The sequence below is a fragment of the Oncorhynchus mykiss genome, chromosome 2, assembly GCF_013265735.2.
Source record: "Oncorhynchus mykiss isolate Arlee chromosome 2, USDA_OmykA_1.1, whole genome shotgun sequence".
NCBI lineage: Eukaryota > Metazoa > Chordata > Actinopteri > Salmoniformes > Salmonidae > Oncorhynchus > Oncorhynchus mykiss.
This window is the reverse complement of record NC_048566.1, coordinates 91,093,135-91,113,862: the sequence shown is the minus strand read 5'-3', so window position 1 is coordinate 91,113,862 and position 20,728 is coordinate 91,093,135. Positions and strand designations below refer to the sequence as shown.

The 20,728-nt window shown below is 41.2% G+C and overlaps 1 protein-coding gene across 2 annotated transcripts in view; it reads left to right on the top strand.

Moving 5' to 3' along the window:
• Positions 1 to 20,728, top strand: part of tmtc3 (transmembrane O-mannosyltransferase targeting cadherins 3) — a 110,713-nt gene that overhangs the window by 43,581 nt on the left and 46,404 nt on the right. For both annotated transcript variants that reach the window (XM_036958924.1, XM_021576723.2), the window contains exon 7: positions 15,856 to 16,108. In XM_036958924.1, the coding sequence (XP_036814819.1) occupies positions 15,856 to 16,108 (253 nt within the window). The remainder of the gene's footprint in view (positions 1 to 15,855; positions 16,109 to 20,728) is intronic.

Here is a 20,728-nt window from a genome sequence, read left to right as displayed (position 1 = left end):
CCCTCTAGTCATTTGTGTATCTTAATTATTTAATCAAAACATGTGCTTTAGCATCAAACAAGCTCAGTGAATATAATTGATTTGATTAAAACATATAGGATGTGTCAATATATGGAAAAAAAAACATTTAAACATTTCAATTGGAAAGAAAGAACAGACTTTGTCGTCAAAGATTATTATTTTTGTTGGACAGCCCTACCGGTTTTACATAGCACTGTTTCAGCTGCTACTATTGTTTTAGATGTGTTAAATTGCTTATCATAAAAATCATTGTGCTGCCTTATTTATAGACCTTTCCAAGGCCTTTGACACTTGACCATCACATTCACATTCAAAAGTTGAATTAAATAGGCCTGGATCAGGCTTCTTGCAATTTTTTTGAGAATATCTGTCACAGGACACTGATTTCTGATGGTGTTAAGTCTAGTTTCCTGGATATTTTTGAAAGGTTTACCCCAGAGGTCAATATTGGGACCTGTTCTCTTTACCATTTACAAAAATATTGGTCTATCTCTTGTAATATTCATCTGTATGCAGACGATACTGTTATGTATGCCATTGCCCCAAATGTAGACCAGGCATTGTTAGAGCTGCATTCTGACTTTGTTTCCTTACAAAAGCTGTATAATGTGGACTAGACTGAGTATATGTTCTCTAATTCCTGCAAACATTTTTCAGATAAGACTACATATTTATTTACTGAATGGTTATCCCATTGATTGGGTTCCAGCCTATATATATCTGGGCATTTGGATTGACAAGTATTTAATGTTTAAAAAACATACTGATGAGCTAGTTAAAAAGGTCGGCTGGTCCTCATTTAAAGTCCCGGAGATCTTCACTATTCCCTTTTGTTTTCAAAACTCTACTACACAAGCTTCTGACGTGATTTACCAAATCTATTCGCAGGGTTGGTTAACCCTTGAGGTTCCTCGAGTCTCCACCAAATTAAATAAATCCACTTTTTGTTTTAATGCACATCACTGAACAATTAAACTAATTACAGTTAGATGTTCTGGTGCCGCTCGGGGAATTTTAAAGTGTTTATTTTATTTTATTTCACCGTTGTTTAACCAGGTAGGCTAGTTGAGAACAAGTTCTGATTTACAACTGCAATCTGGCCAAGATAAAGCAAAGCAGTGCGACACAAACAACACGAGTTACACATGGAATAAATAAGCGTGCAGTCAATTACACAATAGAAATTAAAAGAAAGTCTATATACTGTGTGTGCAAATGGCATGAGGTAAGGCAATAAATAGGCCATAGAAGCGGAGTAATTACAATTGAGCAAATTAACACTGGAGTGATAGATGAGCAGAGGATGATGTGCAAGTAGAAATACTGGTGTGCAAAAGAGTAGAAAGGTAAAAAACAATATGGGGATGACCAATGAGATATACTTGCTGAAGCGCGTGCTATGAAGCGCGTGTTGTTATCGTGACCAGTGAGCTGAGATAAGGCAGAGCTTTACCTAGCATAGACTTATACATGACCTGGAGCCAGTGGGTCTGGCTACGAATATGTAGCAAGGGACAGCCGACTAGCGCATACAGGTCGCAGTGGTGGGTGGTATAAGGGACTTTAGTAACAAAACAGATGGCACTGTGATAGACTGCATCCAGTTTGCTGAGTAGTGTATTGGAAGCTATTTTGTAAATGACATCGCCGAAGTCGAGGATCCGTAGGATAGTCAGTTTTACGAAGGTATGTTTGGCGGCATGAGTGAAGGAGGCTTTGTTGCAAAATAGGAAGCCGATTCTAGATTTTATTTTGGATTGGAGATGTTTAATGAGTCCGGAAGTAGAGTTTATAGTCTAGCCAGACACCTAGGTATTTGTAGTTGTCCACATATTCTAAGTCAGAACCGTCCAGAGTAGTGACACTAGTCGGGCGGGTGCGGGCAGCGAACGGTTGAAAAGCATGCATTTCATTTTACTAGCGTTTAACCTCTCTGGGATATGTGGGATGCTAGCCAGGGAAAATGCAGAGCACCAAATTCAAATAAATTACTGTAAAATTAAACTTTCATTAAATCACACATGCATGAGAGCAAATTAAAGCTACACTTGTGAATCCAGCCAACATGTCAGATTTCAAAAAGGCTTTTCGGAGAAAGCAAACAATGCTATTATCTGAGGATAGCACCTCCGTAAACAAAGAGATAAAAGCATATGTCAACCCTGCAGGCGCGGCATAAAACGCAGAAATAAAAATATAATTCATGCCTTTGACGAGCTTCTTTTGTTGGCACTCCAATATGTCCCATAAACATCACAAATGGTCCTTGTTCGATTTTATTCCGTCGATATATCCAAAATGTCCATTTACAGTGGGGCAAAAAAGTATTTAGTCAGCCACCAATTGTGCAAGATCTCCCACTTAAAAAGATGAGAGAGGCCTGTAATTTTCATCGTAGGTACACTTCAACTATGACAGACAAAATGAGAAGAAAAAAAATCCAGAAAATCACATTGTAGGATTTTTAATGAATTTATTTGCAAATGATGGTGGAAAATAAGTATTGAGTCAATAACAAAAGATTATCTCAATACTTTGTTATATACCCTTTGTTGGCAATGACAGAGGTCAAATGTTTTCTGTAATTCACAAGGTTTTCACACACTGTTGCTGGTATTTTGGCCCATTCCTCCATGCAGATCTCCTCTAGAGCAGTGATGATTTGGCGCTGTTGCTGGGCAACACGGACTTTCAACTCCCTCCAAAGATTTTCTATGGGGTTGAGATCTGGAGACTGGCTAGGCCACTCCAGGACCTTGAAATGCTTCTTACGAAGCCACTCCTTCGTTGCCTGGGCGGTGTATTTGGGATCATTGTCATGCTGAAAGACCCAGCCACATTTCATATTCAATGCCCTTGCTGATGGAAGGAGGTTTTCACTCAAAATCTCACGATACATGGCCCCATTCATTCTTTCCTTTACACGGATCAGTCGTCCTGGTCCCTTTGCAGAAAAACAGCCCCAAAGCATGATGTTTCCACCCCCATGCTTCACAGTAGGTATGGTGTTCTTTGGATGCAACCCGGCATTCTTTGTCCTCCAAACACGACGAGTTGAGTTTTTACCAAAAAGTTATATTTTGGTTTCATCTGACCATATGACATTCTCCCAATCTTCTTCTGGATCATCCAAATGCTCTCTAGCAAACTTCAGATGGGCCTGGACATGTACTGGCTTAAGCATGGGGACACGTCTGGCACTGCAGGATTTGAGTCCCTGGCGGCGTAGTGTGTTACTGATGGTAGGCTTTGTTACTTTGGTCCCAGCTCTCTGCAGGTCATTCACTAGGTCCCCATGTGGTTCTGGGATTTTTGCTCACCGTTCTTGTGATCATTTTGACCCCACGGGGTGAGGTCTTGCGTAGAGCCCCAGATCGAGGGAGATTATCAGTGGTCTTGTATGTCTTCCATTTCCTAATATTTGCTCCCACAGTTGATTTCTTCAAACCAAGCTGCTTACCTGTTGCAGATTCAGTCTTCCCAGCCTGGTGCAGGTCTACAATTTTGTTTCTGGTGTCCTTTGACAGCTCTTTGGTCTTGGCCATAGTGGAGTTTGGAGTGTGACTGTTTGAGGTTGTGGACAGGTGTCTTTTATACTGATAACAAGTTTAAACAGGTGCCATTAATACAGGTAACGAGTGGAGGACAGAGGAGCCTCTTCAAACCTCTTGGGGCCAGGGGGCAGTATTTCCCTTTTGGATGAATTGCGTGCCCATAATGAACTGCATCAAAATCTGTCCTAAATTGCTAATATATGCATATTGTTATTATTCAGTAGAAAGTGTAATGGAGCATTTGCTGTGAACTTTGACCTAATGGGAAGGAAAGTAGTAAGTGTCGAAAAATATTTCCATGTGCTTGAGACGCGTTTGCGTTCGAGTGCTTCGGCTGTTCCAATCAGCCCCAGATGAACATGAATGGTCCGGTTGGAATGCTATTCGATCTGTATGATTATAACATCCTGAAGATTGATTCTGCACTTAGTTTGACCAGTTTCGTCGACCTGTAATATGTAATTTGGAAGTTTTGATGCAAAGTTATCCTGGTCCTGAAGTCATTTTTTGGGCATTTGAGCTGAAAGTGGTAGCAAATGCTGCTACTTGGACACTAGAATTGAACATTATGAAACAAAACTATTTATTGTTGAACTAGGACTACTTGCACTACATTCTGATGGAAGATCATCAAAGGTAAGGGAATATTTATGTTGTAATTTTGTATTTCTGTTGACTCCAACATAGCGGATAAATATTGTTACGTCTGAGCGCCGTCTCAGATTATTGCAATGTTAGGCTTTTTCCGTAATGTTAAAAAAAGCTTGTTTGGAGGTTAGTTAAGTGTCCAAAGAACGGACAGATGTATACAGAATGGTGTCATCTGTGTGGAGGTGGATCAGGGCAACACGGACTTTCAACTCCCTCCAAAGATTTTCTATGGGGTTGAGATCTGGAGACTGGCTAGGCCACTCCAGGACCTGCAGCAAGAGCAACATCATTGATATATACAGAGAAAGGTGTTGGCCCCAGAATTGAACCCTGTGGTACCCCCATAGACTGCCAGAGGTCCGGACAGCAAGCCCTCCGATTTGACACACTGAACTCTGTCTGAGAAGTAGTTGGTGAACCCAGACGAGGCAGTCTTTTGAGAAACCAAGGCTATTGAGTCTGCCGATAAGAATACGGTGATAGATAGAGTTGAAAGCCTTGGCCAGGTAGATGAAGACTGATGCACAGTACTGTTTTTATTGATAGCGGTTATGATATCCTTTAGCACCTTGAGCGTGGTTGATGTGCAACGGTGACCAGCTCGGAAACCGGATTGCACAGCAGAGAAGGTACGGTGGGATTCGAAATGGTCAGTGATCTATTAACTTGGCTTTCGAAGTCTTTAAAAAGGCAGGCAGGATGGATATAGGTCTATAACAGTTTGGGTCTAGAGTGTCACCTCCTTTGAAGAGGGGGATGACCGCGGCAGCTTTCCAGTCTTTAGGGATCTTAGACAATACGATAGAGAGGTTGAACAGACTGGTAATAGGGGTTGCAACAATGGCGGAGGATCATTTTAGACAGAGTGTCCAGATTGTCTAGCCCAGCTGATTTGTAGGGGTCCAGGTTTTGCAGCTCTTTCAGAACATCTGCTGTCTGGATTTGGGTGGAGGGGAGGCTTAGGCAAGTACAGTGCCTTGCGAAAGTATTCGGCCCCCTTGAACTTTGCGACCTTTTGCCACATTTCAGGCTTAAAACATAAAGATATAAAACTGTATTTTTTTGAAGAATCAACAACAAGTGGGACACAATCATGAAGTGGAATGACATTTATTGGATATTTCGAAATGTTTTAACAAATCAAAAACTGAAAAATTGGGCGTGCAAAATTATTCAGCCCCTTTACTTTCAGTGCAGCAAACTCTCTCCAGAAGTTCAGTGAGGATATCTGAATGATCCAATGTTGACCTAAATGACTAATGATGATAAATACAATCCACCTGTGTGTAATCAAGTCTCCGTATAAATGTACCTGCACTGTGATAGTCTCAGAGGTCCGTTAAAAGCGCAGAGAGCATCATGAAGAACAAGGAACACACCAGGCAGGTCCGAGATACTGTTGTGAAGAAGTTTAAAGCCGGATTTGGATACAAAAAGATTTCCCAAGCTTTAAACATCCCAAGGAGCACTGTGCAAGCGATAATATTGAAATGGAAGGAGTATCAGACCACTGCAAATCTAGCAAGACCTGGCCGTCCCTCTAAACTTTCAGCTCATACAAGGAGAAGACTGATCAGAGATGCAGCCAAGAGGCCCATGATCACTCTGGATGAACTGCAGAGATCTACAGCTGAGGTGGGAGACTCTGTCCATAGGACAACAATCAGTCGTATATTGCACAAATCTGGCCTTTATGGAAGAGTGGCAAGAAGAAAGCCATTTCTTAAAGATATCCATAAAAAGTGTTGTTTAAAGTTTGCCACAAGCCACCTGGGAGACACACCAAACATGTGGAAGAAGGTGCTCTGGTCAGATGAAACCAAAATTGAACTTTTTGGCAACAATGCAAAACGTTATGTTTGGCGTAAAAGCAACACAGCTGAACACACCATCCCCACTGTCAAACGTGGTGGCAGCATCATGGTTTGGGCCTGCTTTTCTTCAGCAGGGACAGGGAAGATGGTTAAAATTGATGGGAAGATGGATGGAGCCAAATACAGGACCATTCTGGAAGAAAACCTGACGGAGTCTGCAAAAGACCTGAGACTGGGACGGAGATTTGTCTTCCAACAAGACAATGATCCAAAACATAAAGCAAAATCTACAATGGAATGGTTCAAAAATAAACATATCCAGGTGTTAGAATGGCCAAGTCAAAGTCCAGACCTGAATCCAATCGAGAATCTGTGGAAAGAACTGAAAACTGCTGTTCACAAATGCTCTCCATCCAACCTCACTGAGCTCGAGTTGTTTTGCAAGGAGGAATGGGAAAAAATTTCAGTCTCTCAATGTGCAAAACTGATAGAGACATACCCCAAGCGACTTACAGCTGTAATCGCAGCAAAAGGTGGAGCTACAAAGTATTAACTTAAGGGGGCTGAATAATTTTGCACGCCCAATTTTTTTGCAGACTCCATCAGGTTTTCTTCCAGAATAGTCCTGTATTTGGCTCCATCCATCTTCCCATAAATGTTAACCATCTTCCCTGTCCCTGCTGAAGAAAAGCAGGCCCAAACCATGATGCTGCCACCACCATGTTTGACAGTGGGGATGGTGTGTTCAGGGTGATGAGCTGTGTTGCTTTTACGCCAAACATAACGTTTTGCATTGTTGCCAAAAAGTTCAATTTTGGTTTCATCTGACCAGAGCACCTTCTTCCACATGTTTGGTGTGTCTCCCAGGTGGCTTGTGGCAAACTTTAAACAACACTTTTTATGGATATCTTTAAGAAATGGCTTTCTTCTTGCCACTCTTCCATAAAGGCCAGATTTGTGCAATATACGACTGATTGTTGTCCTATGGACAGAGTCTCCCACCTCAGCTGTAGATCTCTGCAGTTCATCCAGAGTGATCATGGGCCTCTTGGCTGCATCTCTGATCAGTCTTCTCCTTGTATGAGCTGAAAGTTTAGAGGGACGGCCAGGTCTTGCTAGATTTGCAGTGGTCTGATACTCCTTCCATTTCAATATTATCGCTTGCACAGTGCTCCTTGGGATGTTTAAAGCTTGGGAAATCTTTTTGTATCCAAATCCGGCTTTAAACTTCTTCACAACAGTATCTCGGACCTGCCTGGTGTGTTCCTTGTTCTTCATGATGCTCTCTGCGCTTTTAACGGACCTCTGAGACTATCACAGTGCAGGTGCATTTATACGGAGACTTGATTACACACAGGTGGATTGTATTTATCATCATTAGTCATTTAGGTCAACATTGGATCATTCAGAGATCCTCACTGAACTTCTGGAGAGAGTTTGCTGCACTGAAAGTAAAGGGGCTGAATAATTTTGCACGCCCAATTTTTCAGTTTTTCATTTGTTAAAAAAGTTTGAAATATCCAATAAATGTCATTCCACTTCATGATTGTGTCCCACTTGTTGTTGATTCTTCACAAAAAAATACAGTTTTATATCTTTATGTTTGAAGCCTGAAATGTGGCAAAAGGTCACAAAGTTCAAGGGGGCCGAATACTTTCGCAAGGCACTGTAGCTCTGTAGACCTGATTTATTGTTTAACCAGACAGCCAAGTGAATTCACTTTTAAGTTCACTGTCCTGGCACTGCCTTGGTTCCCCCCCCCCCCTTCCTGGCACTGCCTCCTGCTCTCCTCCTCCTCCTACTTCTCCTCCCCCTCCCTGTCCTCCTCATGGGCTGCTCTCTTTATCCAAGCTTATTTTCAGCGGTGTCGTCAGTGGTCCCCAATGGCGCAAGCAAATGTACCATGATAGCATGTCAGTTCGACAAGGAATTCAGATTCGGGGAATTGGACAAAAATGCATTTGACTTATGGGCACACTGCTCCAAACTCTAATTCACAGATAATTGATGGTACTTAATTGGCCCAGGTCATACCAATATAAATGCAGCTTAACCCTACCCACTAGCTGTGTGGTGTGTGTCTGCCCGAATCACACACGGTTCGTTGCAGATTTAAAAGACAGATTTAATTAGACTCTTGGTGTGATTGTTGATATACAGTGCATTCGCAAAGTATTCAGATCTCTTCCCTTCCACATTTTGTTACGTTACAACCTTATTCTAAAATGGATTAAATAAATAAAAATACTACTCAATCTACACACAATACCCCATAATGACAAAGTGAAAACAGGTTTTTAGAAACTATTTTATTTACATAAGTAATCAGACCCTTTGCTATGAGTTTCGAAATTGAACTCAGGTGCATCCTGTTTCCATTGATCATCCTTGAGATGTTTCTACAACTTGATTTGGAGTCCACCTGTGGTAAATTCAATTGATTTGACATGATCTGGAAAGGCACACACCTGTCTATAAGGTCCCGCAGTTGACAGTGCATGTCAGAGCAAATACCAAGCCATGAGGTCGAAGGAATTGTTCGTAGAGCTCCGACACAGCATTGCGTCACGTCTGGAGGAAGCCTTGCACCTTCCCTACGGTGAAGCATGTTGGTGGCAGCATCATGATGTTGGGATGTTTTTCAACGGCAGGGACTGGGAGACTAGTCAGGATTGAGGCAAATATGAACGGAGCAAAGTACAAAGAGATATATAGGGTGAAGGTTCACCTTCCGACAGGACAACAACCCTAAGCACACAGCCAAGACAATGCAGGAGTGGCTTCGGGACAAGTCTCTGAATGTCCTCAAGTGGCCCAGCCATAGCCCAGACTTGAACATCTCTGGAGAGACCTGAGAATAGCTGTGCAGCAACGCTCCCCATCCAACCTGACAGAGTTTGAGAGGATCTGCAGAGAAGAATGAGAGACTACCCAAATACAGGTGTGCCAAGCTTGTAGCATCATACCCAAGAAGACTCGAGACTGTAATAGCTGCCAAAGGTGCTTCAACAAAGTACTGAGTAAGTACTGAGTAAAGGTTCTGAATACTTATGTAAATATAGCATTTATCATCGTTGGGTTTTCGTCCAGAGAAACTGGAGAAATTATCCAGGTCCTCATTAATGCCCTTCAAGGTTGAAGATTGATGACTCGAACATGAATCATCAGCGTACATTTAATACTTTTGTCTCTAATCATAAATGTTTTGCCCCTTAAAACCTCTCTGATCTCCCCATCCCGGATCCGGGATCGTGAATACAGACTCAAGCTCATTACCATAACGCAACGTTAACTATTCATGAAAATCACAAATGAAATAAATATGCCATCTCTCAAGCTTAGCCTTTTGTAAACAACACTGTCATCTCACATTTTCAAAATATGCTTCTCAACCATAGGAAAACAATCATTTGTGTAACAGTAGCTAGCTAGCGTAGCATTTAGCGTTAGCATTAGCGTTAGCATCCAGCAGGCAACATTTCAACAAAAACAAGAAAAGCCTTCAAATAAAATAATTTACCTTTGAAGAACTTCGGATGTTTTCAATGAGGAGACTCTCAGTTAGATAGCAAATGCTCAGTTTTTCCAAAAAGATTCTTTGTGTATTAGAAATAGCTCCGTTTTGTACATCACATTAGGCTACCAAAAAAAAACGAAAATTCAGTCCTCAAAACGCAAACTTTTTTCCAAATTAACTCCATAATATCGACTGAAAACATGGCAAACGTTGTTTAGAGTCAATCCTCAAGGTGTTTTTCACATATCTCTTTGATGATATATCGTTCGTGGAAGCCTGGTTTCTCCTCTCTATCAAATGGAAAAATACTTGCACCTGGCGTTGCGCACCAATTTCGACGCAGGACACCAGGCGGACACTTGGAAAATGTAGTCTCTTATGGTCAATCTTCCAATGATATGCCTACAAATACGTCACAATGCTGCCGACATCTTGGGGAAACGGCAGAAGGTCTAAGCTTATTCCTGTCGCATTCACAGCCATATAAGGAGACATTAGAAAACAGAGCTTCAGAAATTCTGCTCATTTCCTGTTTGACGTTTCATCTTGGTTTCGCCTGTAGAATGAGTTCTGGGGCACTCACAGACAATATCTTTGCAGATTCTGAAACTTCAGAGTGTTTTCTTTCCAAAACTGTCAATAATATGCATAGTCGAGCATCTTTTCGTGACAAAATATTGCGTTTAAAACGGGAACGTTTTTTATCCAATAATGAAATAGCGCCCCCATAGACTCAACTGGTTTTTAATTAAGGTTGTCATCCTCTTGACAATTCAAAGTTGTCAGAGAAGTAATGTTTTTTTATTTGACAAAGTATTGTTGTACATGACTTTTACCCATATTATGAGAGATTCTCCAAAGTAAAAAAATGTATAAAACCAGGCACTTTTGAACAGATTCTAGATGTACTGTCTCGAAAGCTTTCTCAAAATCTGCTATAAAGATTATACCTGGTTTCCCTGCATTTTCATAGTTTTCAATTATTTCTTGTAGTTGTCTGTCTCCAATATATCTTCCTTTTAAGAATCCTGTCTGATTACACGTGAAATGTTTCATCCCAATCTTTTTAATTCTGTGAGCAATACAGTTTGCCAATATTTTAGCATCCCAACATTGAAGTGTGAGGGGTATTCAATTTTTTTTTAAGATACTGGGTTTTTGTACTGCCACCCCTGGCTCCTGCTTCAGTTGGAGAGAGATCCGCCCCTCTTTTTGTTTGTCCGGCAGTTTGACATTTATATAAGAGTAATTAAATCATGATGATGATGATGATAATGGATCTTAAAATGGTTCATAAAAAGTTTGATATATCTATTTGAATGCCATCAAGGCCAGGGGTTTTCCCTATCTGAAAGGAATCCATTTTCAACTTTAATTATCCAATGTAATTAGGCCTGAACAAAAATGTTTTGTGTGTCGCAGACAGTTTAACATTATTTTGGGGGAGAAGGATGTCACGAAACTCATCGTCATCTGAGGTAGGAGAATAAAAAAAATATGTATATTTAACCGTTATTTTATCAGGGAGACATACTGACACCAAGGTTTATTTTACAAATGAGCCCTGAATTATATAAATTACAGAAAAGACACACCTCAAAATATTAATACATAATGAAAGATAAAATAGTAATAAATAAATTGTAATAAAAAACAAACATTTTAGCAAGAAGCATGGCCTATTTCTATACAAGATAACCATTTTTATTCTCACCTTAACTCATCAATATGCTTTAAAAAAAATAAATACAGATTTTCATCTATCCAGATGCCCTAATATTTGTAAGCAGGAACACCAAAATTTGGACACCATCCGAAAGTACATACAGTTGAAGTCGGAAGTTTACATACACAGCCAGATACATTTCAACACAGTTTTTCACAATTCCTGACATTTAATCATAGTAAAAAAATCCCTTACTTGGGACAGTTAGGATCCACACTTTATTTTAAGAATGTGAAATGTCAGAATAATAGTAGAGATAATGGTTTATTTCGGTTTTTATTTCTTTCATCACATTCCCAGTGGGTCAGAAGTTTACATACACTCAATTAGTATTTGGTAGCATTGCCGTTTAAAATGGGTCTAAGGTTTTGGGTATCCTTCCACAAGCTTCCAACAATAAGTTGGGTGGATTTTGGCCCATTCCTCCTGACAGAGCTGGTGTAACGGAGTCAGGTTTGTAGGCTTCCTTGCTCGCATAAGTTTTTTTCAGTTCTGCCCACAAATGTTCTATAGGATTGAGGTCAGGGCTTTGTGATGGCCACTCCAATACCTTGACTTTGTTTTCCTTAAGCCATTTTGCCACAACTTTGTGGGTATGCTTTGGGTCATTGTCCATTTGGAAGACCCATTTGCAACCAAGCTTTAACTTTCTGACTGATGTCTTGATGTTGGCTTCAATATATCCACAATTTTCCTTCCTCATGACGCCATCTATTTTGTGAAGTGCACCAGTCCCTCATGTAGGAAAGCACCCCTACAGCATGATGCTGCCACCCCCGTGATTCATGGTTGGGATGGTGTTTTTCGGCTTGCAAGCCTCCCCCTTTTTTCCTCCAACATAACGATGGTCATTATGGCCAAACAGTTCTATTTTTGTTTTGTCAGACCAGAGGACATTTCTTCAAAAAGTACGATCTTTGTCCCCATGTGCAATTGCAAACCGTAGTCTGGCTTTTTTATGGGGGTTTTGGAGTAGTGGCTTTTTCCTTGCTGAGCGGCCTTTCAGGTTATGTTGATATAGGACTTGTTTTACTGTGGATATAGATACTTTTGTACCTGTTTCCTCCAGCATCTTCACAAGGTCCTTTGCTGTTGTTCTGGGATTGATTTGCACTTTTCGCACCAAAGTACATTAATCTCTAGGAGACTGAGCGTGTCTATTTCCTGGGCGGTATGACGGCTGCGTGGTCCCATGGTCCCATTGCGTATTATTGTTTGTACAGATGAACGTGGTACCTTCAGGCGTTTTGAAATTCCTCCCAAGGATAAACCAGACTTGTGGAGGTCTACAATTGTTTTCTGAGGTCTTGGCTGATTTCTTTTGATTTTCCCATGATGGCAAGCAAAGAGGCACTGAGTTTGAAGGTAGGCCTTGAAATACATTCACAGGTACACCTCCAATTGACTCAAATTATGTCGATTAGCCTATCAGAAGCTTGTAAAGCCATAACATAATTTTCTGGAATTTTGCAAGCTGTTAAAAGGTGCAGTCAACTTAGTGTATTTAAACTTCTGACCCACTGGAATTGTGATAGTGAATTAAAAGTGAAATAATCTGTCTGTAAACAATTGTTGGAAAAAGTATGTGTGGAGTATTTGTGGAGTGGTTGAAAGGCGAGTTTTATTGACTCCAACCTAAGTGTATGTAAACTTCCCACTTCAACTGTATGTTGAAATCGTCAGTTATTTGTATGTGCTCTAGAGAACAATATATACTTAGTTTTACCTGAATTCAATTCATTTCATTTTTACAGACTAGTCAATATTGGTAATGTAAATCGTAAGAAGGACAAAGTATTGACCCCTGCAGGGGGTCAGTAGTTATACCATCAGTAGATACACAGTTCTATCTGTCAAGTACTTTTACACCAGTTACAATTTAGCCTGATCTAGACCAATTGAGGAAAGCCTCTGAATTAGTAGTGAGTGATCAACAGTATGGAAGGTCAATGAAGAGGGCAGCACAATGTTGCCTTTTATCCATACAGTTAACCACATTGTTTATAACTTGGGATACAGCAGAGATAGTGCTATGGCCTGGTCTAAAACTGACTGATGTACATTTATAACATATTTCAAAGATAAGAAAATTCTTAGCTGAGAAGGAATCAACGATTCTAACATTTTAGCTAGGCAAGAAAGTTTAGAAATAGCATATTAAACAACATGATCATTACACAGGTGCACCTTTTGCTGGGGACATTAAAAGGTTACTCTAAAATGTGCAGTTTTGTCACACAACACAATGCCACAGATGTCTCAACTTTTGAGGAATCATGCAATTGGCATGCTGACTGCAGGAATGTCCACCAGAGCTGTTGCCAGAGAATTTAATGTTAATTTCTCTACCCTAAGCCGCCTCCCTTGTTTTTGAGAATTTAGCGACATGTCCAACCGGCCTCACAACCGCAGACCATGTGTAATCATGCCAGCCCAGGACCATCCAGCTTCTTCACCCGTGGGCTCGTCTGACAACTGATAAGACTGAGGTGTATTTATGTCTGTAATGAAGCCCTTTTGGGGTGGGGGGGGACTCATTCTGATTGGCTGGACCTGGCTCCCCAGTGGGTTGGCCTGGCTCCCAAGTGGGTGTGCCTATGCCCTTCCAGGACTAGCCATGGCTGCGCCCCTCCCCAGTCGTGAAATCCATAGATTTCTCATTTATTCATTTATTTATTTAAATTGACGGATTTCCTTATGAACTGTAATTCAGTAAAATTGTTGATTGTTGCGTGGTGCGTTTTATATTTTTGTTAAGTCTATTTTCTGTAGGTTATTTTTGGTTGCGTTTCTATTTTAATGGTTTAGGAAAAACTTTGCTGGTTTTAGATAAGTGAAACCCTATCTTTCCTCAATAACGTCCTATTGTTTTGCTTTTTGTAATGTTAGATTTTCTATTTCTGTTGTAAGTCTTGTCTACATTGACCGATACCGTTTTTGCAATGGAAATGTAATTGAATTGACCCTAAAGGCACATTTTAAAGCCATACCATGGAATAAGTGGGTCTGCTGTTCCTGTATTGTGCAAGAAAAAGTTATATGAATTCTTTAGTTTTTGCCAAGGAAGTACTGTCAGTCAATAAACCTTAGTTAAATTTCCAATGCCCCCTTCCTCGTGGAAAGTCTGTCATAGATATATGGAGGTATATAAGTTGATGATCATATTTCCTCAATCAATACTTTTCTTTACTTTTGCCACCATTGAAAAGGATATGAGAAAATAATAAATCTGACTAGCTTGATTAAGCCTCCTCCAATTATATATTACGAGATCTGGGTTTTTAAGCCTCCAAATATCAGTCAATTCCAAAGTGTCCATAATATTCAGAATCTCTTCAAATTAGTGGATTCAACTATTTCAGCCACACCCGTTGCTGACAGGTATTTAATCGAGCACACAGCCATGCAATGTCCATAGACAAACATTGGCAGTAGAATGGCCTTACTGAAAAGCTCAGTGCCTTTCAATGTTGCACCGTCATAGGATGCCACCTTTCCAACAAGCCAGTTCGTCAAATTTCTGCCCCAAATTCCCATCTGATAGTCCAACGGACTAATCTGGGTATGGTGGATGCCAGGAGAACGCTACCTGCCCGTATGCACAATGCCAACTGTGAAGTTTGATGGAGGAGGAATAATGGTTTGGGGCTGTTTTTCATGATTCGGGCTAAGCCCCTTAGTTCCGTGCACAACGCAAGGTTCATACAGAAATGGTTTGAGATTGGTGTGTAATAATTTGACTGCCCTGTACAGAGCCCTGACCTCAACCCCATCAAACACCTTTGGGATGAATTGAAACTCGGACTGCGAGCCAGGCCTAATTGCCCCACATCAGTGCCCGACCTTACTAATGCTCTTGTGGCTGAATGGAAGCAATGTTCCAACATCTAGTGGAAAGCCTTCCCAGAAAAGCGGATGCTGTTATATTAGCAAAGGGGGGGCCAACTCTGTATTAATGCCCATGATTTTGGAATGAGATGTTCGACGAACAAGCTTCCACATACTTTTGGTCATGTAGTGTACTTACCACTATCCTTGCCACTAATTTGAGATACTTATTCATATCTACCAGTACCACCAGAATCAACGCCTTTCCGTTATCCACGAAGCTGTACCTTGATAGATGCCCTGCTAAGCATACTGTAGCTCCAGCTGGCTCTAAGTTGTCCTCCATTTTCCCTCCCACAAAAACCTTCCCCATCCCATGTAGGGTTGTCGTCCTTTTGACTGGCAGACCACCCCTGTACACATGGATCCTAGAGCCTTTAAGAAGTTGGGTCCCATTCCTTGAAAAGAGCACGAAGTGCCACTTACAGGATAAAACCAGATTAGCAGCCATTAGCATTTATAACCCTTTTGCCTCGGTTGTACTACATTTAGTTTTTTTCATAAATTCCCACAATTGACGAATAATGTGCCTAATAGTAGGCACTTCCACTAAGGATTGTTACCTTTAACAAGGACCGGAAATAGAACATCTCCATTTAGGCGAGCAGATTTAATGTATTTTATATTCTAGCTTGTGATTCCATCCTATATGGTCCCTAACATCATTTCCCCTCTCTTCTCCAGGTTTGACAACCCCGCGGCTGTCAGCCCGACTCCGGCCCGGCAGCTGACCTTCAACTACCTGCTGCCATTAAATGCCTGGCTCCTTCTGAACCCCTCGGAGCTCTGCTGTGATTGGACCATGGGTACCATTCCTCTGGTGGAAAGCCCTCTAGACCTGAGGAACCTGGCCACCCTGGCCTTCTACAGCCTGCTGGGCCTGCTGGCCTTTCACAGCCTCCGCCACTCACACTCTTCCGCCAAGACCGTCCTCATGGTTAGTGGAGTTAGAGTTTGTGGTTTATAAAGACTTGTGATACCGTGCATAAGTGAATCTCGCTGCCTTTTTTTATTGGTGGTTGTGGTTTTGCCAGATCAAAATACATTTATTTTTCTTCTTTTGCTATTACACGTTGCATTGTCCAATGTGCTTTTGGCAGCTGTCATGGAAATTATTATCTGTGGTGTGGAATTTTTCTGCACTAGTATGGTTTGTTTCTGACCTGAAGTTACCAGTTGTAACTAGGGCTGTTACGGCTTACCGTATTACCTCCACACCAGCGGTCATAACAGCATTCAAATTCCACATGACTGTTTAGTCACGTAAATAGGCTTCTCCAAGCTCTGATGCTGCTGATCATTAGTAACCCACCAAACTTTCTAACTGCCTGGTACTCAGCACTCTATTGTCCCTCTAATCACTCTGACGTCAATGCAAATGTACTGAAATCTAATCAAATAGTTCATTATTGCCCATGAGCTCATTTTGTGAAATCTTTCTATCGGCTATGCAATTGCGTGAGAAAACAGAGTTTTGATGACATCTATTAAAAAGAGGATCCCATCAGCTTTCTATAGGCTACTATATTTATTTATCTATCAACTTTCCTAATATTAAGCACATTGCTTCGCTTTACAACAGGAGTATGGCCTACATGGCTGGCATGAAAATGAACCACATTAAAAGCATCCTCCTTTCGCTGTTTAAATACATGTATTTTTTCCAACAATACCCCTATACCCCGACAGGTGCATGATCATGGTCCATTCTAAATCTAAACTCATTTCACACATATATTATTTTGTGCACTGTATGTAAAGAACATTAAATCTAGAGTAGTCTGGTGGGTGACAATATTAGCCTATCCCTTGAATGATACTCAGCTTGAGCAGTAAGTCAAGGAACAGCGCATGCCTTTTTTTGCCTAGCCCATAGGCCTATATGTTTTTATTAGGTTAGTATCACACCTCATGTAGCCTAGCCCATAGGCCTATATGTTTTGATTAGGTTAGGATCACACCTCATGTAGCCTAGCCCATAGGCCTATATGTTTTTATTAGGTTAGTATCACACCTCATGTAGCCTAGCCCATAGGCCTATATGTTTTAATTAGGTTAGTATCACACCTCATGTAGCCTAGCCCATAGGCCTATATGTTTTGATTAGGTTAGTATCACACCTCATGTAGCCTAGCCCATAGGCCTATATGTTTTTATTAGGTTAGTATCACACCTCATGTAGCCTAGCCCATAGGCCTATATGTTTTTATTAGGTTAGGATCACACCTCATGTAGCCTAGCCCATAGGCCTATATGTTTTGATTAGGTTAGGATCACACCTCATGTAGCCTAGCCCATAGGCCTATATGTTTTTATTAGGTTAGTATCACACCTCATGTAGTCTAGTCCATAGGCCTATATGTTTTTATTAGGTTAGTATCACACCTCATGTAGCCTAGCCCATAGGCCTATATGTTTTTATTAGGTTAGTATCACACCTCATGTAGCCTAGCCCATAGGCCTATATGTTTTTATTAGGTTAGTATCACACCTCATATAGCCTAGCCCATAGGCCTATATGTTTTTATTAGGTTAGTATCACACCTCATGTAGCCTAGCCCATAGGCCTATATGTTTTGATTAGGTTAGGATCACACCTCATGTAGCCTAGCCCATAGGCCTATATGTTTTGATTAGGTTTGTGTCACACCTCATGTAGCCTAGCCCGTAGGCCTATATGTTTTGATTAGGTTAGGATCACACCTCATGTAGCCTAGCCCGTAGGCCTATATGTTTTAATAAGGTTAGTATCACACCTCATATAGCCTAGCCCGTAGGCCTATATGTTTTAATAAGGTTAGTATCACACCTCATGTAGCCTAGCCCATAGGCCTATATGTTTTGATTAGGTTTGTATCACAACCAAAGTGGCCAAATAACTTCTTCAAATTAAAGGACATTAATCTGCTTTATAACCGATACCTAACTGGCATAATATACACAGTGCATGAGTTTCAAGTTTGGGGAAGATAATTTCCACCATTAAAAATTCACCTTTGTAATAAAGTATTACATGCATAATCACATTTAGCGTCACTTTCGAGAAGTGTTTTCCCGCTAATTGATTGCATTTTGGAACATTTGCACTTATAGCCTACTGCCCTGTGTGCACTGCTGTATTTGTAATGTGAAGAATCAAATCAAATTTATTTATTAAGCACTTACATCAGCTGATGTCACAAAGTGCTGTACATAAACCCAGCCTAAAACACCAAACAGCAAGCAATGCAGGTGTAGAAGCACGGTGGCTAGGAAGAAACCTAGAGAGGAATCAGGCCATGAGGGGTGGCCAGTCCTCTTCTGGCTGTGCCGGGTGGAGATTATAACAGAACATGGCCAAGATGTTCAAATGTTCATAGGTGACCAGCAGGGCCAAATAATAATAATAATAATAATCACAGTGGTTGTCAAGGGTGCAACAGGCCAGCACCTCAGGAGTAAATGTCAGTTGGCTTTTCATAGCCGATCATTCAGAGTATCTCTACCGCTCCTGCTGTCTCTAGAGAGTTGAAAACAGCAGGTCTGGGACAGGTAGCACGTCCGGTGAACAGGTCAGGGTTCTATAGCCGCATGCAGAACAGTTGAAACTGGAGCAGCAGCATGTCCAGGTGGACTGGAGACAGCAAGGAGTCATCAGGCCAGGTAGTCCTGAGGCATGGTCCTAGGGCTCAGGTCTTCCGAGAGAAAGAAAGAGAGAATCGGAGATAGCATACTTAAATTCACACAGGACACCGGATAAGACAGGAGAAATATTCCAGATAAAGCAGACTGACCCTACCCCCCCGACACATAAACTACTGCAGCATAAATACTGGAGGCTGAGACAGGAGGGGTCGGGAGACACTGTGGCCCTGTCCGACTATACCCCCAGACAGCACCAAACAGGCAGGATATAACCCCACCCACTTTGCCAAAGCACAGCCCCTACACCACTAGAGGGATATCTTCAACCACCAACTTACCATCCTGAGACCAGGCCGAGAATAGCCCACAAAGAACTCCGCCACAGCACAACCCGGGCACAACATTTTAAGCTAAAAGTTCTCATCTGTTGCATCAGTCTCATTGCTTTTAAACTTTTTTTTCATGCTAGGGGTTGTATTCATTTGGGATCTATTCCATCCCACAACGGTCCCAGAGTGTTTGGTATATTTATTTATTGTACCGAAGGAATAGGCCAACTTTTTTACTATGGGGGATAATAGATTGACATAGGACAGTGCTTTTGCTGTTCGTTAAGCCTACTCATCTTGCTGGCTGACTAAAAGTAGGCTAAATGTGGACAGCTCTATCATGTTCAATATGCGCAGTAACGTCCCCAGTGTGTCTGTCTTCATTCCCTTGAAGCCTACTTCTTAGCTGAAATGCCTGTGAGAAGGAACCCGATCACATGACGGGCATTGGCTACATCTGAGAGCCATGTGAGTGAGAAGTGCTTCAGAGCACAGCAGCCGGGAATTATAATTATTATATTCAGCCGAAGGGCACAACACCCACTTTGGCCGCAAAAGGCATGGATTGTTTTATGGGGCATTACGGCTACACAAGGGGGTGCCACTGGGAAAATTCAAGACCTGGTGAGAATATTATCAAGTGCTTGTCAGATTGTGAATGAGACTGAAGTGTGTGCAGCTTGCGACTTTTTTCAAATCATCATTAGAATCCCATCATGCAGCCTTAGAATGTATTAAAAATCCAATCATATTGCCCGACGTTTGTATCACAACTAAAGTTGCATAAATACCTCTAAATTAAGCATATAGGAGGACCAGTTTCTTTGTTAACCGCTCAACACAGAATAAAGCATATGTTCATGTTTGAAATAACCGTCTGTGCGCATGTGTGCACTTCCTTTGAAATTGTTGCCAGAATATATCCTTTCTATTTTAGCAAGCTATGTTCAATTATATTCTTCATACTATAAAATAATACGAAATAATGCCACAGAATTCTAAGCAAATGTTGTCTGCTAAATGAACTAGTGCAGCTCACAGCCATATGGCATAGCCAGATCAGGACCTAACATAAGGACAACTCAGAGTATGCTATTCTCTTCTTCTGAAATAGACTACATTTCCTTCATATCATGTTTATGTAGACTTGTCTAAAATAAATCATGGATTTATTGTGATTTGTGTAGGCTATATTAAATTGACTTATTAGACTTTTTAAAATGTAGACGGTCCCAAGGTCTGCGTCAGTGGCTTGAAGGCTATACAGACTTCTCAATTACCGTAAGACCGGCAGTTATTTGCTTGACAATAACCTAACTGCAGTCACGACAAAGACATCAAAACATCACTGTGGAAATTCCCACATTGGGCCAATAAGTTCGACTTGTAGAGTGAATGATGACCTCTTGGCGTTGAGTTTCACTCACTGTGCCATCTACTTTACACACAGCCTAACCCTTCTGTGTTTATAAAGTCAAGACAATTCATATTCTGTACAACATACCATGGAAGCCTGGGATGTTGTTTTACTCTTTTGTCACAACAGATGGCATCTCTCTGTATCCTCAGCCTGGCTTACACCACTTCTGTTCTCTCCTGAATGA